Here is a 26,518-nt window from a genome sequence, read left to right on the forward strand (position 1 = left end):
AATGAATAAATTGAAAAATAAAATTATGTTTCCTCCTCATCTAGCCTGTTCCATCTTCATTTATGATGGATGCATCTAGATGTAATCACATAATTCTAGGACTCAAACCAAGAATAATTAGAAATAATTATATTAATTTTCAACAAGTTATTTGAATAATTAATTGCACATATAGGATGAATGAAGCCTTCTGCAGACGCAGATTGTGAATCAAATTTTTTCCTTTGCTTTATCTGAAGAGTGGGGATTTTTTGTTTTTTGTGTTTTTTCATATATGGTTTTAGGGATTTTTACCACATTCAGTATTGTGGTGTGATAAAGCTGGGACTCGTCTTCTGACCCAGAAAGTCTCTTAGTATCTTAAAAATCAGATAGTCTTAGAAACCCAGAGACACTGCAATTAAATGGAAATTAAAAAAAAAAAAGTATGAAAAGGTAATGAAAAAGGTTTTGAGATAGAGAAATCCTGGTTAACTGTGAAGCCAGCTTAAAAAAGCAGCAAATATAGGTGCAGAAGAGAAATTCTCCTTTATTCTCAGAAACCACAGCTCTTCCATGAAGGCTCTGAACTTACTGATGTACTGATGTAGCCCACTTGCCATAGTCTCCAACTTTGCTCCAAGATCCATGCACCACTTTAAGACTTCCTAGACAGCCGTCATTGTCAAACAATTCCCACAGAAAGCACAAAAAAATTTTAAAATATGTGTTTTGACAAAGAGACCAGCAAAATAGAATCAGAACCATTGTGCCACTGTGGTAGGAAGGTTTCCTGAGTTCACACAGATTGAAGGTGGCTCAGAGAGGGGCAGGCTGCCCATTCCTCTTGCAGGTGACTAGAAGCCTTGTGAGCATAAGCACTGTTAAAGCACTTCAGTTTCTCTTGCCAGCAAACACAGGGTGCCACTGCCACCAACTCATTCAGAGGACATACTTTTTGCTCTGCTCATCAGAGGTGCCAAGGCCCTTTGGGGATTTCACCTGAGAGAGCAGGGAATGTAACCAAGAGCTCTGACCAAACGTCCCTGTGCTGACGATGCTGAACTTGTGGCTGGTGAGCTCAGTGTGACTCATACAAGCAATCCTGCCAGAATCACAGAACAGTTTGAGTAGGAAGGGGGCTTAATGATCATCCAGCTCCAATCCCCCTGCCATGTGCAGGGACGCCCTTCACTAGATCAGGTCACTCAGAGCTCCATCCATCCTGGCCTTGAACACTTCCAGGGATGGGGCATCCACAGCTCCTCTGGGCAACCTGTGCCAGTGCCTTACCAATGCCACAGTACAGAATTTTTTCCCAACAGCTAATCTAAACCTGACTTCTTTCAGTTTAAAGCCACTTCCCCTAGTCCTGTCCCTATATTTTGTCAGTCCCTGAGTTTAAGAGAGAATCCCTTGTGTCACAGATCTCAAGGTCCTCAACACAACTGAAAAAAGAATGTATATTCACATACATTGAAATGTCCTTATTTATAGACTCAAAAAAATATCTGTAAGAAATCCTTTTTTCTCCCACCTCAAAACTCACTGACTGCAAAGCAGAACATCAGACTTAAGAAATAAGCAGCCCAGATTCCCCTGTGACTTTGATTCCATGGATATAAATCTCTGCCATCTGAAGTGGTCTCACAATCTGATTGTTACAACTGTGGCTTACCCTTTCCCGAGTGCAGAACAAGGCAAGGCAGATTCTTGCAGGGCTCCTCTATCTCCTTTGTGGACACTGGCCTTTCACAGCATGGTTTTCTGCACACTACTGAGGCACATGAAAACTTTTTGATTTAACAACATTTTGGTTTAGGAAACCCACAGAGTTTTTGTGGATTTTATGCAGTGTAAGTGCTTCATTTATAATGTACTTTCCTGAAAACATAGGTTGTCAACATAAAAATGCTAGAAAGCTTTCTTTCATTTTTTGTTCCTCCTACTCTTCTAATTCTCTCTTTTATTTATAAAGCCTTCCACTGATGCATACAACAATTTATCTGGAAGCTTAAAAACAGAAACAGCATAGTGGAAAAGAGTCTTTAACAGGAGGAATCTGAGAGGGAGAAGAGAGCAACAGAAGGATGAATATCAGTCTTTGTTTACTGGAAACAAAACCCTGATGACAGTCTCCCTGACACTGCTCCGCCACTTGTGGAAGCAAGGAGGATAGTCCTTACTAAGCACACATTTTTGTTAAAATGTAAAAGGCAAAATACTGTGCATAGTACATAAAATGTCAGTGATTTTCCCAAGCTGTCAAATTCCTAAATTTCCCTGGCTACAATCTATCTCAGAATTTTGGTGACAGGATAATCAGCACAACATTTCAAAACTTTCAACAAATATTTCACAATCTCAAGCCACTTTTTTTTCCAATGGTTTTTATATCAGTATTTTCAACTTTATCATCATGTGATTAAGAATGAAGGCCTCTTGCCCCCAGGATGCTTGTTAGAGCTCCCAGCAAAGGCAGCTGACTACATTTGCCATCAGCTCCTCTGTGTGCCACCTGTTCCCAGAGGCTCTGTACACTACCACACTGCCTTGGCACCATCCCTTCCAAATGCACAGAAAGGTGCTGCATTCAGGGAAAGCTGGAGCTTCTCCACATTTTGCAGGTGGGATGACCTGAGACAGAACCTGGAAGAGATTCTGCCATCATTGCTCATGATGTGACCTTAATGTGAATTCTGTGCATTTTTCTCCCACAGGAGAATCAAGGCAGGGAGGAATCTTATTATTGGGATTATCTCATGGGTTTGTAGTCATTGGGAGTTAGAGAAATAGTGACTGACATCATAATGAAAATATCTGTGACAATAATGGTGCATGGAATTCTGGTGATGGCTGAAAAACTTCCTTGAAATATATTGAAAAACTTGAAAAATTTTCTCCCAATATATCTGAAGGTACTGTAAGTACAAATAAATTCATATAAAACATTTGAGACCGGCTGTTCCACAATAAGAAACTCTAATATTGCTTTTAAAAAAATTAAGCAGCTTTACTTACTGTATCACTTACAGCAAAATATTTACTTACTGTATCACTTAAAGCATTTTTTGAGCATTTTGAGAGTTCCTAGATATGAATGTTAATCTGGAAAGTTTCCCTTTCAAAAGAGGATAAACTGAGGCACAGATCCTAAACTTGTCTGCTTTCCTTGACTTAGTAAGTAAGCCAACAGAAATCATGGATTATCATGATTATAGAATCCTTCCTTAGAGACAATCCCAATACTTTAATTTTGACTTATTAAGGATTTAAGGACACTCCATAATTTCTCTCTTGAAGTTCTATACATGTCAAATAATCAGTCTTTTAATCAGCTTAAACAGTGGTCTTAAAGATCAATTCAAGCACTTTCTGTTCTTAAGGTTAATGAATACTATTTTGAAAATTAGCATATCTATGAAGTCAAATATAACATATAGGGCTATTAGTTTAATTACAAGAAAGAGAGTAAGTAATTACATACTTTCAAAATGCCCAGCTGTGCACTGGATTTAAATATTACTTTACAGAACATAAGGAATGGATAATAAATAACCTGGAGATAGAATGCAAAAATGTGTCTTTTCTCCTCAGTCTCCTCCTCACTGATTCCTGTCCTCTTAGCCTGTCAATTTTACAGTCCCTTGTGTAAAGACTTGACCTACTGCTGAATTTATTTCAAGGGAGTTTATGTTTTCCTCATCTGAATGGTTTGTCTTCAAGGTACAGCTGGTGCAACAAACTCCCTCACTGGAGCTTGCTTTGCTGCACACATTGCTCTTGGAGTCTCAGTTGCCTTTGAATCCAAGCAGTACAGAAGATGAAAAATAGCATGGTCTTAAATACTAGAATTAATGCTGCTCAATTTTGTTCCTTTGCTGTCCTGTCCATGGCTGTGTTGTACAGGATTTCTTCAATGAACACATTCTTTGTTTCCTTCACAAAGCAATAGAGGGAAATAAATTTGACCCTCTGGTACTTTTTAGTGTGTTTCTCTCTAATATCCCAGTATTTTACACGTTTTTGGTGATCCTGTGTATGATTTTTGATGCTAAAGTCAGTAAACATAACCAAAACATTACCAAAATATTATGTCATCTGTGTGCAACAGATGTAAATGTACAACAATGTACCCTATGTATGACAGGGTAAATGTAAAATGTCTGGGCATGGACCAAATGAGAGAAAGTGAAGGGGAAAACTCAATGTGCATAAAGATATGTGAGGACAAATGCAATTGAATGTTAAAAACTCCAAACTACTTCTGTGGTGAAAATGCACTCAAATAAAACACTCATTGTCTCAGTCACTCCAGTATTTGTAAGTCCTCTTGTTGTCCTGTAAAAATATTTCTAAGACCTCTTACCTGTCTCATGTTGAATACTCAACTCCTCCTTTTTTTGCTAGAAGCCTTTGGCACATTTTTGAGTTCCTGGACTATGTCTTTACATGTCTTTCACCTCTCTGAAAAGAGAAAAAACAACATTTTTTTCAGTTGTTTTCCTAATTGTTTTTATAAAGTGCATTTATTTTTCATTATTAATCATTTTTATTAATTATTATACTGGTTTAATTTTCAGTACTTTTCTGGTACTGGTATTATACTAATAATTATACTGGTTTAATTTTCAGTACTTTTGCTATTGAGCTTATTTTCACTTTCTGCACCTGTGCAATGTTCTCTGATTGGAAAACAAAACAAAAAAAAATCTGCCAGAAACATAACTTAACTTCCTTCAGTACTTTACCATACTTTTTTGCTATCAATCTGTATAATAATATTGTTTGTATTTGTGTTGTGGACTTTCACAGCATAGTGTTACACATTTATTTTTACCTATTTCCACATGCAAAAAAGAAAGTATCTTTAGAGAAATATCAAATTGCCTACCATACTATTTATCTTCAGCACTTAATATTTTGTCAGATAACTAGGTCCTGGAATAAGAGAAAATGTACTCCTTACAGCACAAAGGACACATGTCATCAAAACTGAAAAACTTTGGTGGGCAACTACCAAAGAGTACTTTTATTTTGTTTCAGTTTTGGGAAATTTGACATTAAAAAAATGTTAAAAGTAGAATATAATATTAGAAGAAACATTATAAATATGTTATTGAGAACTATTTGGTGGCTTTTGAGGGCCTGAAGTCAGCACATGTATTTTCAGGACTAGAAATGTGAGAGTTGCTCCTGAATCAGAGACCCAAATTGAAAATACAATACATGACATAAGTGGCCCCCATTTCAAACTTGATATACAGTTTTGGAATTATTCATGTCTGGGCTTACTTGTCCATATATAAAAGGAAAAAAAAATCTTATAATTTTTATAAGTGCAAAAATAAGAAAGAAAGAAAATGGAGTGCCTGTCAAAAATTTTAATAACCACTTTTAGAAATGCATTTTTCTCAAAATTAGCCAGCCCTTAGTAAGTATAATAAAAAGTAAAATGACTCTGCTGCTGGCTTTTGAAACATGACATTTTGACACTTCTCTGATTCAAACCAACATTTCTAGAGAAACTTTTAAGATAGTGCCTAGACAAAACACAGTATTGAAATCCTACTCTATTTCTTTTGAAATATAAATAGAAAGGCTCCCATTGATAACAGTGGGAATGCACAATGACCTTTTGCTAATTTGAACATACAGAAGTTGGAAATTGAGATATTTGAAACCAGTAATGAAGCTTACAGCCTGAATAATACATACTGTACTGCTTGTCATTTTTATTGTGCAATGCCATAATTTATTCACTATGCTAATGGTGCACGTGAGGATTTTCCTTCAAGGTAATTGAAATCAGTAATAAACACGAACCCTTTAGATCACCCTGTTACTCATTAATTACAAAACCAAAGTATCTTTACGCAGTAGAATTCATTTGATTATTTTTCCCTGTAATGACCATACATTCTCTACAGATAGAAGTCTATACAATTTTTGTAATGGACAGCAGGAGTTTTTCTGCCTCCTGATGATAAAAGTAAAGGTTTTGATTTTTCCAAAGACTAATAGAAGACTATTTCATAAATATTCAGTCATAGCATGACACCTACTCACACCTATTTCAAAGCTGAAACAAAACAGGGAAATAATTGAGAGCATGTGGAGATGCAAAATGAGGAACTACTCTGTCCTGTTGCTGAATTTCTAGGTCAGGACATCCAGCTGCTCCCTTTCACATCTGATTCAGGAAAGGTGTCCCTGCCAATGGCAGGCAGTTGGAACAAGGTGATCTTCAGGGTCCCCTCCAGCCCAGGCCATGATGATTCTATATTACTATAAATATGCTACAATGCTTTGCTGAAGGAGTTCCTGCTCCAGTCACACTTACTGCCACACAGATAGAGATTAAACTGAATCCTGAACTGCACCTTGGCATCATTCCTTATCATAAATGATGCTAGAAAATACACTACATTCTTCTTAAAATGTATGTAATGCCATTGTGGCATTACTCAGTGCCATTTAATGTAACCACGGTATTTGCTGGTTTGGATGTGGACCCACAGAGTGCATTTTCCAAATACTACATTTTAAGCCATTACATTCAGCAGGTGGTTTGTGTAAGGGTGTACACTGGGTTTGTACCATGGGTGTTCATACGTGGTGGGACAGGAAAGCTGCCACCACTTTGGTAGCTACTCATGAGCGAATTTTTGAAGACTTATGAAAAACTTTCTGCACTGGTTTTAAAGGATGATTTTTACGGAATATGTGAGTTGGAAGGGACCCACAAGGATCATCGAGTCCGACTCCTGGTCCTGCCACAGGACAACCCACAAGTCACACCATGTGCCTGAGAGCTTTGCCCAAACACTTCTAGGGCTCCGCCAGGCTGGTGCTGTGACCACTGCTGTAGGGAGCCTGTGGCAGTGGCCAGCTGGAACCCTCTGGGTGAGGAACCTTGTCCTGATACCCAGCCTGAGCCTGCCCTGGCACAGCTCCAGGCCATTCCCTCGGGTCCTGTCGCTGGCACCACAGAGCAGGGATCAGCGCCTGCCCCTCCTCTTCCCTCACCTGCAGACTGCAACAGATCCAGCCTAGATCTACATTATTTTTAACCGCTTAGGGGTTTTTTTTTAAATATTTCTGAATAGTGGAATTATCTATCATTACCTATCCAACAGAGGTAAGCATTTTAGGATAGGTGATGATTTACTGTTATTTTCAATGGAAAAAACCCGCCCCTTCCTGAGGAGCTATGAATATGCGACTTATTGATACCTGCAGGTCCGGTGATTTGTCTAATCAGGAAGAAGGGAAGGAAAGGAAAGGGAAGGGAAGAAAAATGGAAAAGGGAAAAGGTCGAAAAGAACGCAGCGGGCAATGCAGCCGCGGGCGGCCCCTCAGCCGCGGGGCGGGGCGAGGGGCGGCGCGGCCCCGCCCCGGTCTCGCGATGGGCACAGGCCCCGCCCCCGGCGCTAACGGCCGTACCCGCCGGGCCTCGCGGGCGCTGTTTACGGCGGCGCAGCCAATGGGCGGGCGGAGCGCACGGGCGGCGCAGCCAATGGGCGGGCGGAGCGCGCGGGCGGCGCGGCCAATGGGCGGGCGGGGCGGTGCGTTTGAACGGCGCGGCGCGAGCGCAGGGGCCCGCGCGGCCCGGCGCGGTCCGTGCGCTCCCCGCCATGCCCGGCCGCCCCGACGACTACGAGGTGCTGCTCACCATCGGCGCCGGCTCCTACGGGAAGTGCCGCAAGGTGCGCCGCAAGGCCGACGGCAAGGTGAGGCGGCAGGCGGAAGCGGCGGGGGCAGCGCGGCTTCGCTGCGGCCGTGCGGCCCTGGCCGGCGCTGGCGGCTCTCCGCGACACGCGAGCGAGCGGCGGTGGCAGCCGCGCGGCCCCGGTCGCTGCCCAGGGTGTTTCTGCCCCCGCAGATCTTGGTATGGAAGGAGCTGGACTATGGCGCGATGACGGAGTCGGAGAAGCAGATGCTCGTGTCGGAGGTGAACTTGCTGAGGGAGCTGCGGCACCCGAACATCGTGCGCTACTACGACCGCATCATCGACAGGAGCAGCACCACGCTGTACATCGTCATGGAGTACTGCGATGGGGGAGACCTGGCCAGCCTGATCGCCAAGTGCGCCAAAGAAAGGCACGTGGGATGTCTGGAATGCCCTGCACGGGTCCTGGGCGGTCCAGAGAGAAGGGAAACTTGCTTTGTAACCTCCGAGCAGTTTCGGGTTTAACCTCTGGACCCAACAACTCTTCTCAAGTGTCAAAGTTACGAGAGCGGTGGGAACTGTGCAATTGGCTGCATCACCGCATGGATGTTGGTGCTGTACTAGTAGGAAACCCAGAGCTCTCCTGTGAGGCAGAAGCTGTCGGGGCTTTCTGGCTCTGAATGGGGTTAAGAACATAAACGAGGAGGTTACAGCTCTTTTTGACAGGCATCATGGTCTTCCCCATGAGTAAAACTCCTGGGACCCTGGGGTTTATGAGAACGCCAAAGCATGTGGAAGGGGGGGGTGATTTTGAACGCAGTGTGAAAAGCTATTTTATCTGCCTTTATGTAAAGCTTGGGGAAACATCAAGTTCTAAGTCTTCACCTTGGTCTAATTTTAGACTTAGCATCCTACTTAAGTATAGTGTCAGTTTTCACATTCTTAGGCCAAACAAGGATATGACACCACCTCTTACTTTGTGAGGATAGTCTAAAACAGTTCTGCAGCTGCCTGCCAGCATCAGTGCTTTCATTTAAGGAATTTTGTGTTAAAAAATCAGCCCTGATTTGGCTGTTATTGTATGTTGCTCATTATTAACAAGTGACAACATATTGTTATCTTAAGTGATCAAAGGGACAGATCTCATCACAAAAGCATCAAACTAGTATTTGTTAGCAGTGAAAATGCTATGTGTTTTTTAGGTGGTATGGGGGAGGAAGGAAATACTGCAGGGATTCTGCAATGAAAGCCTCAATGTCATCTAACATATTTGCAGTAATTATTTTAAAAAATCAGTTTTAAATGTAGAATACGTAGATGCCTGTTGCTGACAGTGTTTATTTGAGTGGTGCTTTATAGCAGTACTATTAAAAAGTTATGGAACTAAAACTGACAATGACCGAACAAACTGATGAGTGTTCAGAAAATCAATTAAACATTGTGTTCATTTTTCAGGCATTTCTTGGATGAAAGCTTTGTTCTCAGAGTGTTGACTCAGCTAACGTTGGCCTTGAAGGAGTGTCACAGACGGAGTGATGGTGCAGTCACTGTGCACCGTGACCTGAAACCAGCAAATGTCTTTCTAGATGGCAAACAGAATGTGAAACTTGGAGACTTTGGACTGGCTAGGATATTGCACCATGACACCAGCTTTGCCACAACTTTTGTTGGCACTCCATACTACATGTCTCCAGTAAGACCTCTCTTCTATACGTTATCTTCCCTTTTGCCTCTCCAAGGTGTGCTGTGTTGGTCTCAGAGTCCATGAATGTTTGGGAGCTTTTAGTAAATGCAGGTGACTTTTTTCATAAAGTATGTGTGTTCTGGAGACAAGGTTATTTTGCAGTTATTTTCATCTCCTTTCTTCTCCACACAATCAATTTCCTTTTGATAATAGTTGCTCTTCGCTGTATAAGTTTGGTTATATTCTTGGGACACTAGAGGTGTTGGAGTATATTGTTCCTGAAAAGGAACAGGGAAGTTAGAGAGCTTTTATGCTTCATACTGTTAAGGTAAATAGCTTATTGAATTACCTCCTAATGTTAAGATTTTAAGTTGTAGTGGAAATGAGCAGGAATTACTTATTTCCTGATACAGAGCACTTTATATGGGAAAGATTAATGTTGGCTGAAATAGAGTTGCATCAATTAAAGATTGGTGCAACACTTCAGTCTTCTGCAGCGTAGTACTGCCACAAATAGTTAAAATCCTTCTAGTAAGAGTAGATATCATATTAAGATGGAATATTAGTAGTTGCTCCTGTATATTTCAGATTTGAATAATAGCTGATTATCCTGCAATAGTGGAACTATGTCTTTGTTAATAAACCTAAGATTGTTCTCTTTCTTTAGGAACAAATGAACTACTTGTCGTACAATGAGAAATCTGACATCTGGTCTCTAGGATGTATTGTGTATGAATTATGTGCTCTCTCGTAAGTATGGCAGTGTGACAACAAATGTGGAAGCATAACTGCTAATGTAGATGTGATTATATTTTATATAGATGAAAGCTTAAAGGTTTCAGAGACTAATCCTAGATTTTTATTTCTCTATTGGTCTTGACATTAGATAGTCAAAACAAACCTTGACTGCAGTTTTTTTCCATAGTCTGATACCTTTTTTCCCTGAAAATAGTCCTGTAAAACTAGTGAAAGAATCCAAGAAAAATTTTCTCCTTCAGGCCTCCATTTACAGCTTTCAACCAAAAGGAGCTGGCAGAAAAGATAAGAGAAGGGAGGGTCAGGCGAATACCGTATCGTTACTCAGATGAGCTGAATGACCTTCTCAAGGAGATGCTGAATGTAAAGGTAAGAAGCAATTACTAATTTTCCACCTATAATTTGAGCTAGTGCTGAAATACTAGTTTTTCTTCTCAGTTATGAAACAAACCTACCTGGAGTAGTGGTTGTTATCACCTTGTCACTGGCAGTGTCCCTCATAGAGAAAGGAGGGGGGAGGAGTTTGCTCCGAGTCCATCTAACAAAGAGAGCAGCTCAAGTGTCATGCCAGGGTCACAGGATGCCAAAAGGTGGCCTCAGTATTGGCTTACATGGGATTTCCTGATTGTGTGCTTATTGAGGCCTTATAACTTCAGGGTTAAAATGGTTCCAGTGTGTTTAGGAGCTGGAAGGGGCTGTTTTTTCTTTATTTTAGGGTTTGCTTTATATGGCTAATGTTTAGCTTGTTCCCCCACAGCTGGTGTGGGGGAGTTGAGAAGAACATGGCAGGGGCACCAAAGCTGTAACAAGCACCCAAGCCTTCAGCAGAGTGTTTGCTGAGGAATCTGCTGACAGCTGCCTCTGCAGGCTCACCCACCTGCTTCTGACTCTGCAGGGAGAGGGTCCTGGGCTGGGAGACAGTCTTGCAGCTCTGAATCTGAAGGCTGGTAACAGCCTCCTCCCTTAGCTTTTATCCTCCTGCTGTGCTACAGCTTCCTAACTCAGGTTTTCTCCAGTCTCTCCTTCACTTTGCAGCCCCTCAGCTGGTCTTGCTTGGAAATCTCTGGCCTCAATGTTTCTTCTTACAGATGGAACCTCTTGGTAATGCCTTTCCATTTCCTAATTTTAGGATTACTGCCGACCTTCTGTTGAAGACATTCTGCGGCACCCCTTGATAGAAGATGTGGTGACAGAAGAACAAAAACAGATTTCTGATAAAAGAGGCTTGAGATCATGGGAGCCAGACAGGCTGCAGTTCTCAGATGCTGTAGCGAGTGAGCTGAAACGAAAGGAGCAACAGTTACAGGAGCGAGAGCAAGCCATTAAAGAGAGAGAACAACGTCTGGAGCGTATGCTATTCCATTTTGGGAGGGGCGTGGCAATGGGATTGATTCAGTTGGAGCAAGAAAAAGTAGACAGTTTTTACAACCCCCATTTTAATTTACTAGGATATTGTATTCCTACATTCACCACTAGAATTGTGTCTAAAGACCAAACCAAGAATGCTCAGGGCTTACTTTGCTATACTAGCTTCTTTAAGTTACTAAGATGGAACTGGCAGTTTAGATATGGAAATCTGGTTTGTGAAGATTATTAAACATGAGTGGCAGTTAGGAAAGTGTATAGAAACATAAGGTCTGCACTGTGCAGTGTAGGTTGCTTTTTCACCTACTGTGTAAGTAAACATTGCCTATTCTAACATGTAACCTAAGGTGAGCCTCATGCTGGAAAAAAAATTATTTGAGTAAACTGTCAACTGCTTTTATGAAAGCTGCTCCCCACAGGTAGCTTACCTGTGAGTCTATAGATGGCTGGTCCTTAGGTGTTGGCATTTGCTGCCAACATGAAATATCTCTCTGCATATGCAGTAGGTTCTGCAATACAGTTCTTAACCATATGTATTTTTTAATCTGAGCCTGAATAACAGCTGCTGCTGTTGTAAGCAGGGTGTTAAATCATAGCTGAATTATAATCTCTGATATATAAATATTTAAACCAGGTGTCATGTGTGCCATGAGTTAATGTGCGGAATAGAAAGTTGCTATCACTTTATATTTGCAGACCCGTCAGTTTGGGGCAGAAATGTGCCTGGCATTTCAGAGTACTTGGCATTGCTTTATTAGTGCATTGATAAAGGTGTATCTACACAGCAGTTACCCTTTGTTTAGAGCCATAGAATCAGAAGTGTGGGTGCACCTGACTGGCTGTTACTGCTGTCTTTCCCTGTAAGAGAAGCCCACCATGCACAGTCACTCTAACATTTACATGTTCACGCTGCATACTACCATATTTCTGCTTCCAGAGAGAGAACGGGAGCTCTGTGTTCGGGAGAGACTGGCAGAGGACAAACTTGCTAGGTATCTTCCCAACCTGTAATAGTCTGTATTAGAAGCTCTACAGTCTTGCAACAAAAAGCTTAATCTTCTCTTCCCCAAACCAGAGCTGAAAGCCTGCTGAAGAGGTGCAGTCTCCAGAAGCAGCAGCAGGAGGTAACGTGCGCGGAAGGTCCAGGTATGCAAATACTCCAGAAGGCGCTTGCACGGGTCGATGTAGTCTGGTGTGGACAGAAGAAAGTCCCTGGTGCTCAGCGTGCTCGGCACAGTCCCCTTGGGGCAAGGCAAAGCCCAGTTATGGCTGCAAGGTTGAGAAGAGACTTTTGATTTTCTGCTTTGCAAAAGGACTTAATGAGTGATGCTCAACCATAAGCCTGAGTTAGCACTGTTTGCACAGCAGTTTTGTGCTGTCTGGGAAATCAGGTTCTTGTGGTGAACTAAGGGAAGTGCCTCCTTGTAACCCAAACCCTTCTCAGAGTTGCACTTATTTTGTGTATGGATGTCTTTTAACAGACCTTTGATTTAGTTAATTTAAATAAAATTGCACATGTCAAATAAATTCAGTTTTCATTAAATGTCCAAAAGCTTCAACACAGGAAATATTATTTGTTGCAAGGTACCCAGCTGTGACTGGTGGGTGCATCATATAAACTATGAAGAATACACACTGCTATTATAGAAAGGAAAACTCATTTGAAAATGTACTAAAACACTTCCTGACTACCTCTAGTCCAATCAGTTTTGTAGTAGTATTTTATACCCACTTTGCCCTTGCTTGTTCATTCTTTGATATCATAAGGGTGTCATCTGTTAATTGCTCCTATCTTTTATTAAAAATAATATTCAAGTATTTAAATGCATTTTTAAATAGTGCTAGGGCTAGTGAAGGGCTGGGTCAGAAGTAGTACTCTAGAACAAAGCCATGTAAACACTCTTTAACATGCAGTAACACTCCCTTCATTTAGTTTTGGTCTGATAAAGCAAGATAAGCATGTCACTGCCTCCGAAGCAAATAAAACTGAAGTAGCTTTTTTTTTTTTTCAAGAAGTGCCTATCAGAGCAGAAAAGGACACAAGTAAAATGCCCCTAGAAAGTGGGTGCTCCTTGAGCTGTATCTAACATTTCTGTCAACTTTGAGAATTCCACCGGTCTCTCAACATCTTGTCTGCCATCGACACATTAAAGAATTTGAGAACAAACTTGCTTTTGGCTTTCTGATGTTGCATCTAAAACTGGATGACTGAAGGCAAATGAGCTTCAGCTCTTACTTCTGTTCTCTTCTGCCTTTCCCACCCCTTTACGTGATATTTTGACTTTACCAGGCATATTAGTTTTTGAGGATAGGCAAAACCTGTTTGGGTGGTTAATACCTCGAGCTTTATAATGCAGCAAAGCGAACATAGTTATCACAAAACTGAGTAAATTGTGCAATATCTGTAGAGCATGTGATTTGCTGCTCTTCCATTTCATTCCATGGTGCTCTTGTGACACTGTTTCTAAAATTATGCCCATTCTCATACAAATGGACCAAGTATTTCTCTAATAGTGGTACTAAGATTGCTTGTGTTTATACAAGCCTAATTTCAGAGCCTAATTTGTACCCTGGTGACTTAATTCAAGGATAGAGTTGGAACAATGTGGGTAAAGCATAAAGACTACTGGACAGGTTGAATCTGCCCCTGCTGTGAAGCAAAGAAAAGCTTTTTCCAGTAGCTGAAAATTCATTCTGCATTTTCTTTTTGAACTGGTTTATGTTACTGTTTAATTAATTTCTGTCCTTCAGAAGAAACATGTCTTCTTAATCAACTAATCTTTCCTTAGGTATTGGGAGGTGCACCCTAAAAACAGCTATGGCATATATCCTTTTACCATGGTCATTTAAAAGGCTTGGTTTTGATTTTTTTTTTTCCTCAAAAAATAGAAAATAATTGTTGCTATTAATGGAGATGCATTTAATTAGATCACTTAAAGCCATAGGTAGATGACAAAATGGGCACCAGGGTTAAAAGCAATAAATGCTGGAAGATGCACTAATGCAGTACTTTTTGATTTCTTAAGATAACGCACTCCTGCTTCCCCTTTCTACAACAAAGAAGAACTCACACTCTGATGGAAATGAAGAGAAAGCTGTACCTCATAATATGGAAAACTATTTCCTTTCCAAAGGGAAAAGCTCTGATCTCAAAAGGCGTCTCTATGCTGCAAATCTACGGGCTCAAGCACTGGCTGAACTGGAAAAAAACTATCAACTAAAGAGCAGACAAATCTTGGGCATGCGTTGAAACTGCAACAGATGTATTTATCTTTGAAAAGAAGATTAAATGTATAGGCAGATACTTGTGCCTCCCTCTCTTAAGCTAGAACCTACTGAAAAATTATTTTAACAGTTGTACAAACTGTTCATTTATGACAGGTAGTTTATGATAACGCATGAGATACTATATGATGAAAACAGGTACTTTTGATACCAAATAAAACAAACTGAATTAATTGTATTATTAAAGAAAAATATTTTGGTCCTCCTGTTTACCATACTTCACTCTTCTGAAAATATAAAGAATGAATATATATAAGTGATGTTTAAAAATCTGATGTAAAAAAAAAATTCAGGTGAAAAATGTACAGAAATTCACAGTCTGTAGGTTAAAATGCTGTATGTAATGCACAGTTGTTGATAAAGGAAGTGTTGATATTCTGTATCAACATATTCTGTATCTGATTTCTGTGGGAAAACAGTGCCTTCTTTTCCGCACTTGTAAATATTTTTTAACAAAAGAGCACAGATTTTATGCATCTCTTTCTACTAAGTGCTCTGTCAAAGCAGGTTACTTTTAATGTTATGTTTTGACTAATGTGTGGGATGGGTCAGAATAACATAACTTCTGAGTTTATTTTCCTTTCTGCCTGAGCAGCTGAATGCCTTGTCCATCCTCCTACAAGGCCTGTGTCAGGGCAGAGCATTTGAAATAACACCTTCTTTGCCTTGCCTGGAAACTGTTATAAACTGATCCCCTGAGACTGCTGTCCAGGATGGGACACTAGCCAGCATATTAGCATCTGGATTTTGCAGGGGACAGTTGTCCTTTAAGTAGTAAATCCTTATTTTCTTGAAGCTTAGGAAGTATCTCCATCTTACCCTTAACAATTCTCTGCTGGTGTACGAGTTGCTCACTTTAAGGTGATGTAAATTTCATGCACTCAACTCGTGAATTTTAAAATATCCTTTGGAACTGTAGCGTCTGGCATATGTTTTATATAAAGATTTTTTTTTCTCCCTGGATTGAAATACCATAAAACATACATTCTTAGAAAGCTGCTTGTTTTCAAAACATTTATTTCCTTGTTAGGCTATGAATGTTCCTGAGGAGGTATTCTAGATGGTTTTTACTTCTTGAGAGAGAATCTTCTTTGAAACATCAATCTAATTTGACATATTAGATCATCTTAAGGGTCTCTTCCAACCCAAATTGTTTTGATTTGCAGATAAAGAAGTAGTTGTGTAACCCAACAACAGATCTGCTCTAGCAGATTCTTAACAACCCAGCAGAACTTAACATTTGCTTAGAGTGGTTGCTGTTTTCACCACAACCTTTGCTTAAAAAAATTAGACATGACTATTTTGTTTGCTGATCTAAAACTACCAATATTTTGGTGGTCATTCCCTAGCAGTAGGTGTAGGAATGTGCCATGTGGATCAGTGCAGCTTTCCTCTGCATTCTTTCATATTTCTGAAGCTTCTCACATGTATGTGGAGGGTAAATCCCTGCTTTGTCACCATGTTTGCACACTCAGGTTTTTCTTTTCTGTGCCTGAATCACTGCAATGCAGTTCTGGTCTTCATGTGGATCTTTGTAGCTTAACCCATAAAACATTAAAGGGTAAGATACAGTGGTGTCAGTACAATTGGAAAAAATACAAAGGATTCAAGAATGTTTTGTCTGTAAAATGTAGGTATCTATGAAAGGAGGAAAACAAGCAACCAAGAAAATTAATACTGATTAATGAAATACCATATTCATAGAGTCATAGAATGGTTTGGGTTGGAAGGGACCTTGCAGATCATCTGGTTCCCACCTCACTGCCGTGGACAGGGGCACTTCACTAGACCAGGTTGCTCAGGACTCCATCCAGCCTGGCCTTGAACACTGCCAGAGAACATCCAAGAAACATCTAAAACTTCCCTGGGCAATCTGTTCCAGTGCCTCACCACCCTCACAGCAAAGAAATTCTTCCTAGACTCTAGTCTAAACCTACTCTCGGTTAAAAGCCATTTCCCCTTGTCTTGTCGCAACATGCTCTTGTAAACAGACTGTCATCTTTCATGCAGGCTTTGTCCAGGTATGGGAAGGCCACAGTTAGGTCTCCCCAGAGCATTCTCAAGGCTGAACAATCTCAATTCTCTTAACCTTTCCTAATTGGAGTGGTGCTCCATCCCTCTAACCATCTTGTGAAAGGGCTGGCGTTTACAAATGCTTTGTTTTTAAAACGACCAAGGTAAGAAAATTGCTTTAGAGTCTTTTTTTTTCCTCTTGGAACACACATTTCTGTATTTAAAAGAAAAATGCTTTGAGAGAGCACTGTCTGTGGCTTTCCTCTTCCTTTAATTCTCTAGTTACCTCAAGATGGCAGTGTTGCCTTGTAATTTTTAAGAATTCCCTCTATTATCCATTAATCCAAAATCTAATACCTTATTTACATTTATTTTTACCTGTTTTGTTTTAAGCATTTTGCTGCAAGATGGTGACTTTCTTTGGCTACGGATGCTTTAGTACTTGCTGGAGCAATTATAATTATCTCCGATTTGCCATTTTGCATCTTTTATGCATGCATTATAAAAATAGCTGAATCAAAATCCTGGTTAATAACTACACTGTTATGAATCTGAAAAGCTACAGAGTGTGCAAACTGTATCAATCACAATGGCAGTAATACACGAGAACAGCTTAGGTTACAACTGTAGCATTAAGCTCTTTAACTGTGTTACTTACAGCTTCTTCTTGAAGTATTATCACTCTAATATGATAAATGCAGTATTTCTTGAAGTTTTCGAAATAAGAACTTCCTAGCAGTAAGTGTCAAACGTAGTAAAAGGCATTCTGGAGATGGTCTTCATTCGCTCTCAGGATTTTTGCTTTGGAATACTGAAATTCACGTTTTCCTACAAGGGCGCAATTGTTTTTCCAATAGAACGTGTGTAGCATTGAAATCACACTCAGGATGCAATTTTCAAACATATTCAGGAAATAGAACATTCACAAATAGAACATCTATGGGAATGGCGACTACTTATGGAGTGCTTCCAAAACATTGCCATCATGCTGATGGATATGCTAATGTCTTAGGGAAGGGAAGTGTGTACACATGGATATGGTACAGCTCAAGCCTTACAGGATGATAATAATGGTGTGCACTGTGGAATGTTGTGAGAAAAATTAATTACTGTTTAATACAGATGTCAGGAATTTTAATAATATAATTAGTTGTGAGCACCTCTGAAATTGCAGAAGTTTTATAGGCATAGGAACATCAAAGATAGCCAGGAGGGGAAGTTGCATCATTTTAGAAAAATACAGTCCAGTCTCCTGATTTTCAGCTTTTCAGTTATGCCCTGTCTCCTCTGCAGCCAACTGAACGGCACTTAAAGAGTGTGAAAGTGCTGGCCAGCTGGGCAGTTAAGAAAGTTAATGAAAATCAGACATAAATATAGAGAACCATCAAGCTTCTTTGTAAAAGTGGGAGATGCCACTTCTGAGTCCCTGTGTCTTTGATCCCTGTGGCAAATGTGGCCCCTGCACCCCAGAAGGGTCTTCTCTACAGTGGTAAATCTGCATTTCTCCAGCTGTGACAGACCCTTGGCTGTTGCTCATCACCCATTTCAACAAAGGGATGTGGAAAATATGAGGGGGGACCACGATGCCATCAGTGGGGCTGATGCTGTGCCAGAGATCCACCACACCCTACACAGGATGTTAAGAGAATCTAGGTGTAATAGCATATAAAACTTCTCAAAACCAATATCTGACAGCCAGAACACACTGTTCTCTGTTGTGTTCTCCACCTCCAAAGAAAGTTGTAAAACACCAGTTGAAGCATTTCCAGGTTTTCACCCAGCTTTAGTGGTTATTGCTTAGGGTTGATGGTTTAGTCTTCAGTGTTTGCCAGAGATTGCCAGGAGTTTATGGCTTACAGGGGGTATCCCTGTGGTCTAGGGCCATGGTTTATTGATCCCTGTGCTCTCACACCTCCTGGTTTGTTTTTTGGTTGGTTTTTTGTTTGTTTGTTTGTTTGTTTTTGTTTAAGATTCATAGCCTTTGTTTAGTGTTTTGTGGTTTACTAGAGTAAATTATAAACTTCTGAAAGATACAATTCTCAAATTCTACCCCTGAAGAAAGATTTGTAATCTTCTTTCTTCATTGTATTTATCTCTCTGTGGTCTGTGTTGATTGATACTGGGACTCCTCTTAGTTTAGCTAATGAAGTGCGCAGAATGGATCAGACACAGGTGAAGGAAGGGGTGGATGCGTGGGGTGGTGCCAGGTGTAAACCCAGGGTAAGCATTTCTCTTCATGAGGAGCTCCTGGGGATAGAAAGGAGAGGCAAGAAGAGACTTCCCTACCTCCCACAATCCCTTTATTCCTTCAGTATCCATTTTCCAACCAATACACACTATAGCTTTTTTGATCACTTTCATGCCAGGGGCACAAAGCACTCCAAACTGAACCTTGCTAGAGTCCAGCTCTGCCTGGCCATTTTGTAGGGACCTACAGGTGGAAGGTGAACAATTTGGTCAGAGGTTGAGCTGAAATGACATTTTGCCACTTCTGATTTCCTCTCAGCTTTCACAGGGGGTGAGACCTCTGTCCCTGCAACCCACTTGCTTTTCACACTCACACATGTGCCTGGGTGGCAGTTCAGGGTCACTGAAGTGACTGCTGCAGTTTGAAACAGGGGCTGTTGTTTAATTCTTTGGGTTGCCTGACCCCCTCCTAAAAGCTGGTGAGCAAGGACACAAAGAGATTGTGTTGGAGGAAGGGGACCAAAAGCATAAAGTTTAATTTTGATCCTGAATTAAGTGTTTTGTCTGCATAAAAAGTCTTTCCTCCTAACACCCTTCCTTCTGTTGTGGTGTGGTTTTATTTTATTAGTAAGTTTATTGTTTGATTTGTAATTTTGTAGTTTCCTTATATTGTCTTTTTGTCCCTGCCCTTTTATTAGAACTTTCATCATTCAGCCGGAATTCGGCTCCCCCAGGACATCCCAGAAGTCCCGAGTGCACTTTGGATGTTCCATCACAAGCACAAAGCCCTCGGGAGCTCGAACCTGCCCAGGGGCCTCACGACGGCCGCGGAGGTCACAGAAGGACCCCGTGAGGAGCGGCGCCGCTTCCAGGGGAGGGGCGACCGCGATGCTGCCCCGGGGGTCCGCATCCATCCCCACCCTCCAAGGGGGATGGCCCCGGTGTCCCCCTGCCCGGCCCCGCCAGTGCTCGGCATTCCCCGAGCCCGGATGCTCCCGGGGACCCGGGAGGGGAGGGGAGGGGAGGGGAGGGGAGGGGAGGGGAGGGGAGGGGAGGGGAGGGGAGGGGAGGAGAGGAGAGGAGAGGAGAGGAGAGGAGAGGAGAGGAGAGGAGAGGAGAGGAGAGGAGAGGAGAGGAGAGGAGAGGAGAGGAGAGGAGAGGAGAGGAGAGGAGAGGAGAGGAGAGGAGAGGAGAGGAGAGGAGAGGAGAGGAGAGGAGAGGAGAGGAGAGGAGAGGAGAGGAGAGGAGAGGAGAGGAGAGGAGAGGAGAGGAGAGGAGAGGAGAGGAGAGGAGAGGAGAGGAGAGGAGAGGAGAGGAGAGGAGAGGAGAGGAGAGGAGAGGAGAGGAGAGGAGAGTCACTGCTCCTGCTGATGAAGCTGCAGATGCTCTACTGGTCACTTGCTTTAAAAAAAAAAATCTTGTTTTTTCTGTTTGTGTTCTGTTTATATTCCACTTTCCTGGAAGTGAAGTAGCACTTGCTGCCGAGCTCAGTTCTAAGCCCAGCATTAGTGCCGTGATTTGCAGCGTTTGCACGCAGCCTGCCATATTTGCATTGCCTCAGCTGCATGCAAGACTCACTGTCAGGGAAATTTATTCTAAAGCCTTTCTGCAGGTTCTCCTCCTGTATCTCTTACTGAGCTGTTTCTCCACATCTTCAGTTTAGGAAAACTCACAACTTTCTCAAAAAACCCCCAAAACATCCTAACCAAAACCCTCCAAACCAACCAACCAACCAACCAAAACCAACCCAAACCCACACCAAAAAACCTAATCAACCAAAAAGGAGCCACCTCCCTCCCCCCTCAAACCCCTCACCTTTAGAAAGTGGGATTGAAGAAATTACTATGCTGCAGTGAAGTGCTTTGAGATCTGTACAGACCAAATAATGCTATTTAACTCCTCCTAGTTAGTAGTGGATAAAATGCCCTGTATGTAAAAAATTGGTACAAAGTTGGAGAAAAACTGTGCATGTTTTGCATGGATTTATTATTGTTATTATTATAAAAACATGTACTACCAAATATGCTGCCAACTTCAGTCCTAATTCAGTATCCCACAATATCGGGCTGTGAAATAATATTTTTTAGTGATCTTGCAGTGGAATCACCAATTGTTCTCTTAAAGAAAATCAGAAGCATCGACAAGGAAAGCACTGAATAACAACGTGTTTGCAGTGGTGAGGACAGTTTTCAGTATATGCAAACATAGAATTTTCTCCTACTCTCCTTGTTAGTAACCAAACACAGAACAATGGTCTTCCCCCATTTACAGGCTCATTCTCTCTCCCTGGTGACTCAGCCTGGAATAGGAGCTGCTCACTTCTTTAATGCCAGGAGAACTCCTTCCAGTGCTGTAAATCCTCCTGCGCTGTGCCAGCTCCAGCAGTGCTGAGGAACAGGACATGAGCCCAGCCTCATACCTCATGTCCCCAGCCACATTCACACCCACAAAGTGGGGTCCCTTCCTGTCCTTGGCAAGTAATAAGTAATAATAACTGCATGAAATAAGCATGAACATAATATATAATACATAATATTATACTTTGTATATAAATATATAACATTTACATGCAAATATTAAAACACAAAATATAATATCTAATAGATACATGTATATAATGTAAATATATAATATAATAAAGAATTTAATAAATGCATGCACTAGACATTTCTCAGCCTGGGAGTTATTCTAAGGAAATTCTAATTTAGGCCTTGCATTACCTGGTAGTGAGTTTTTGGTCTGTTTTAAGCATGTAGCCAGAAGAAACAACCCCATGCTGGTACGTTGTCTTTGCATAGCTATTGGGTCCCTCTCAACACACCAGCACAGGCCACAAGGTAAACTGAAAATGTCTTTGTGGCAACATCCAACCCTCTAATTTTATTACTTAAATTAAGCCCAGTAACTGATGAGAAGAAATTGACCCTGAATTAACAGGATGAGCCTGTCCGTATGTGCACTCAGTGCTCTGCTTCCTCACCTAGGTTGCTCAGAGTAGCGTTGCTCTTGCTCCTGTCTTTCATGAAGTGATTACTTCTTCAAGAAAGAGGAAGGATGATTTTAGGTAATTTTACCTAAATTACAGAGGAAGTATCAAAAAACTGTATTTGATATGTTTTCCATTTTTAAAATCTTGTCTAAACTAATTGTCCCTTGGTATGGGAGAGAGAGTGGTTGGTAAAACAATGGTAGTTTATTTGCAGGTACTTGGGATTTCACTGTAATTTCCCTGCAATGGTAGAAACACTAATCCTAATTCAGCATAATTGGAAGCAAATAATTTCCATGTAACTGCCTTTTCAAGGCATGTGTTATAACTGGGAATTCTAATTTATACCCATTTCACTATTACATCTTCCTCTGTGAGTTACAGAGAAACTTTTTGTAAAAATTTGGGCTTAACATCATAAAAAGAAGTCCATTGAACCCTTCAGTTGTTTATTAGGGTCATCTCTTTGTAGTGTATTTTTTCTGGATTTTCTCTTATATTGATCCTCATTAATGTTTTATTTATCTACCTCTGAAACATTTCCAGTGTGTGGACCTGAGTGATTGGGGCTGCTCTTGCCAGAAGACACCAGCAGCCAGGGGATAGACAGACTGCAGGGCTGAGATATTGAGGAATGAGATGGCTTCCCCACAACCTGAAACCTTTCCATCACTGAATTAGATTTCAAGCAGACAGCACACAATTTAAGCGGGAGTTCCTGATGTGAGAATCTCTGAGTCAGGGTTTAAGTTATGTCAAAGCCACAGCTCCTAATGATCAGCCTTTGAGCAATAATTTCAGAGCTCACCCTCAAGATTTTCTGTAAATTGTTCTTCATCTCCCTTAGACCATCTGCAAAGGATGGAGAATTCCTAAGAAAACCTGTCAGTTTTCACAAAATATAAATCCTACTAAGAACTATTGTAGTAAAAGCTGTTGACAAACGCATTTCCCCCATCCCCTGCTGGTAAGTCCTTTAAGTTTGAGGCATGAGTGACATCAGAAGAATGACAGTGTGGGGGCTCCACAGCTCTGGGAGACATCTGCCATGCGTCAGACTCTGATGAACTGAGGCTTGCAAACTACCAAGGAAAGTTGCTGCATAGCAAAAGTGAGGACAAGATTATGAGGTTTTGTCCTTGGCTGGTAAATGCAGGAGGAATGCTGGTCCTGTGGGAGCTGTTGATGCTATTGTGGCCTGGGCTGTGCACAAAGTCCTGCCCTTTTGATTTAGAGTGTTTATTTGTTTTCAAATCTCTTTCCCCACCACGCCTCATTTCTACTCTCTCTGGGGATGATTCAGTGGAGTAAAACCACATGAGTATAACACCCATCCAGCAAAAACACTGGAGGACACACTTTAAACTGAGCAAGTGCTTTATTACTTCCTGAAGAAGAATGTTTTTATAAAGTGATACCCTTATGTTTATTACAAATAATACGTCTTATAAACAAATAATTTTAACTAAAGTAGAAACTGCTCCTGTAGTCCAGCAATCAAATGAGGCTGGTAGAAGGAAGCAAGAACTTTGAATTTAATAGAAATAACTAATTCTGACTCTGCCAATTACTTGCTTTTGATTTTCTCTTCCCTCTTGCTGTCTTTGCTCTTTCTTGACTGTCTGCTCCATTTCCTTTGTATTTTTCAGTCACGCTGTTGCTTTTTTTTTTTACTGAAACAAACAAAACCCAGAAAATTACATTGTTTGCTTGACCAATGTGCTGAGAACTCTTTAGAGGGCTGAGGGACTCAGTTCACCGAAACCATCAGGGTACATAGATAGCAGCACAGAAATAAGTGTGCTCAATGCAGGCCAGTATTTATCTTGGGTGTCTGCATATTCTTTTGATGTGAAAGGAGTATTGTACTCTCCTCGGTGCTCTGCCACAGAAGCATTTCTCCAGCAGTAAAACTGAGAAAGCAGGTTTAATCATTAGCTGGTTTGCACCTTGGTGGCTTCAAAAGGCTGCGTGGAGCCCTTGCAGATCATGGCCCTCAGGCACACCCAAAGGCTGTGCAGGCAGCCTTGAAGGAACAGCTGGAGGTGACCATTCCCTTTGAAAGGCTCCAGCTGTCCCAGATAAACACTCGTGCAGGAGTGAGGAGGGGGAGGTGGCAGCGGCGCTGCCGGTGGGAGGGTCCCCAGGCAGATGTGCTATCCTGCGGGCACAGAGGGTGCCCTCGCTGCGTGAAGCAGATAAGACAGAAACATGAAACTGGGCTGCCTCCAAGTCTGGGTTACACTGGGGCCTGTCAGTCAGAGGGTACAGCTCCTGTAAGTGGTGGTTCCCTGCCGTGGGGAGGCTGAGCACTGGGATTTGACTGCCAGAGATCCACATCCATATGCTGGGATGGGTGTCACCATCCCGAGCAGCACAAGCAGGCTGTGTGACACACTTACAGCAGGTCAGAGAGAGACTAAGGAGGCCAGGAGGACTGAGAAGGTCAGGAGGACGCTGTGGTATCTGGGGCTAGGATGAATCACCGCAGCAGAGGGAAGGCTCACTCATGCTATACACCCTGCTAGGAAGTGCTGGGCCCTTGCTGCCCCGACTGCTGGATCAGGCCAGAGCAATCATGTAGGACGGTGGCAAATTTTAATGACAGAGATCAAGCAGCTCCTCCTCTCCCTCCTGTAACACTTCCAGCCTACACAGTGCCTGCATGTTGCCCTACAGAAGATCTCAGGAGCAGCCATTTGTGCACACCCAAATCCTTGTTCACCCACGCAGCGTCCTGGAGGGCAATCGACAGGAATGGCTGTCTCCCATGGAGGACTGTGTCAGCCCAGCCTGTTACAACTCCTCGGGGATATGTGAACACACAAACACTATTGGCTGACTTTTTGTATGCTTATAGGCTATAACCAAGTCTCCACGAAACATTTTTCCTACTTAGGGTTACATACAAAGGTGTTTGATATAATTATCAGCAACACTGAAGCTTTGAAGACCAATTTGAAAAAGATCTCCTAATTTATTGATTTTTAACAGCTAGTCTGATAATGCCTATGGTGATTTTATGTCACTACAGTGCTATAAAATGCATACACTGGAGCTTTAACAACACTGGCATGCTATGCTACTGCTCCTCAAATACATATTTTGCTTATTTGTACATTCCCCGTTTTACAAGGAGAATATCTTTCCGTAGCAGAATTTCCAAGAAAGAGATAGGTCCTGGTTTGTTTAATTGGCAAACGCACAAAGTTTGTCTATTTTATGCAGCTAATAAAAAACTGAATAAGCATATTCCTAGAACTTTAGTTGGCACTGTTCAGGATCCTAAGGTTGTACACAGTTTAACTGCAGCTTTTTACACAAGAGCTTGACAAGTGACAGGAAAAAAGACCTTTAGCCCCACAGTCAACTAACCAGATAATATACATTGTTAGTCAATAAGGGAGATGGAACGTGTATTTCACAAACAGATTACTTAGAAACTTGACTGACAAGTCCTTCCTGGGACAGTCACTGTAACTGCTGGATTTAATAACTGCTTTGTCATCTTAGCAGTGATGGAAATGGGTTCCCTCCATTGCCTCTGCAGCTACTGTAGAAACATCATTTAATCCACCCATGCCACTCTGAACCCTTATTTCCCCAAACATTATTAAAGCAGAAACATCTGGCTAGGTATAAAGCAGGTCAACACCAATAAATCTTGCAAGAAGCAATGCTCACAGTCACTATTTTGCTATGCAAATAGCCACTGATAATAATCTCTATAGAATTAACTTGTGAGATCTGGATGAATGTGTTTTGAAAACTTATGCCCCAAGTGAGGCTCCTCCGTGTTTAATCACCTACAAAAATGACCTGCTTTCCAAAAGCATCCACCCCTTATGTTTGCTTCTGAGGGAACTGTCAGCTGCCCAGGACTGATTAAATCAAAACACCTCCGCTGTGCCTGTGAATTTTAATTTGGAGACCCAGTCTTGAACATGACATTTCTAGCATATTGGTAAAACCATTGGTATTGGCAGGACAGGCCACTGGATTCTACTCTTCCTGCTGGCATTACTCAGTTTGTGTCATTAAAGAACTTAACTTAACTCATGTTCTTTAATGCAAGAATAAGGAAAATCCTTGTTTTATAGGGGGCAAAACTAATGGTGGGGGCAGGAGTCACTTCATTAACATTGACCTAATCTCCAAGCAATTCACACCAGGCTTTCTTTATAATCCAGGGCAGAATGCGCACTCTAAGGATGGAATTCATCTGATCAAGTACATAGCATTGTAGGAGGAGATAAACCATGTTGCAGACTCCACTGACAAAGCTGATTAGATCTCTGCTGACTCTAAAGGGAGACTTGTGATCACAAGATGTTTGTGCATCAGCTACCAATTCCCAAACATGAATCCCTCCCTTCTTGTCCAGTTAAGCCTGTGGTTTCATGACCAGCATCAGTGGATGCCAGTATATGGTCACACACTTTTCCCTGCCCCAATCACATGGTCCTGTGTGTCAGCTCTAGGTAAGTAGGATTAGCTTGCTGAACTGACTGAAGAGCAATGGAGATGAAAAGGAATTTGGGTTTTGGTTGCACTGGAAGGCAAAACTGATGGCCCTTACATGCCCTAA

The 26,518-nt window shown here is 41.6% G+C and overlaps 1 protein-coding gene and 1 long non-coding RNA gene across 46 annotated transcripts in view; one reads left to right on the top strand and one right to left on the bottom strand.

The window, feature by feature from the left end:
* LOC135297101 (uncharacterized) overlaps positions 1-7,355 on the bottom strand; it is a 38,248-nt gene extending 30,893 nt beyond the window's left edge. For 30 of the 43 annotated variants that reach the window (XR_010359166.1, XR_010359167.1, XR_010359168.1 and 27 more), the window contains exons 1-2: positions 7,216-7,355; positions 4,349-4,446 (exon numbers count right to left, since the gene is read on the bottom strand). This is a non-coding gene — a long non-coding RNA (uncharacterized LOC135297101). Of the gene's footprint in view, positions 1-1,657; positions 1,757-2,783; positions 2,901-3,538; positions 3,919-4,348; positions 4,447-7,215 lie in introns of all 43 variants that reach the window. The other 13 variants (XR_010359163.1, XR_010359165.1, XR_010359150.1 and 10 more) reach the window with 6 other exon arrangements.
* Positions 7,356-7,569: 214 nt separating this feature from the next.
* On the top strand, positions 7,570-14,919 carry NEK2 (NIMA related kinase 2). Of its 3 annotated transcripts, XM_064414302.1 has the most exons (10): positions 7,570-7,712; positions 7,865-8,082; positions 9,107-9,344; positions 10,003-10,085; positions 10,334-10,460; positions 11,221-11,440; positions 12,394-12,448; positions 12,532-12,602; positions 13,470-13,517; positions 14,483-14,760. In XM_064414302.1, exons 1-10 carry the CDS (start codon positions 7,617-7,619, stop codon positions 14,704-14,706), a joined length of 1,380 nt encoding a protein of 459 aa, XP_064270372.1. In that variant the 5' UTR covers positions 7,570-7,616; the 3' UTR covers positions 14,707-14,760. The 3 variants fall into 3 exon arrangements, with proteins under 3 accessions (XP_064270372.1, XP_064270370.1, XP_064270371.1); XM_064414300.1 differs by lacking the exon at positions 13,470-13,517 and having other exon boundaries at positions 14,483-14,919; XM_064414301.1 differs by lacking the exon at positions 14,483-14,760 and having other exon boundaries at positions 13,470-13,623.
* Positions 14,920-26,518: the final 11,599 nt, after the last annotated feature.

Source organism: Passer domesticus, chromosome 3, assembly GCF_036417665.1.
Source record: "Passer domesticus isolate bPasDom1 chromosome 3, bPasDom1.hap1, whole genome shotgun sequence".
NCBI classification, from domain to species: domain Eukaryota; kingdom Metazoa; phylum Chordata; class Aves; order Passeriformes; family Passeridae; genus Passer; species Passer domesticus.

Excerpts from the sequence above, each read along its gene's own strand:
- NEK2 (XM_064414302.1), top strand. The coding sequence starts at position 7,617 with ATGCCCGGCCGCCCCGACGACTACGAGGTGCTGCTCACCATCGGCGCC. Across the intron at positions 7,713-7,864 it reads GCCGCAAGGCCGACGGCAAG|ATCTTGGTATGGAAGGAGCT; the intron begins GTGAGGCGGCAG and ends CTGCCCCCGCAG. Across the intron at positions 9,345-10,002 it reads CTCCATACTACATGTCTCCA|GAACAAATGAACTACTTGTC; the intron begins GTAAGACCTCTC and ends CTCTTTCTTTAG.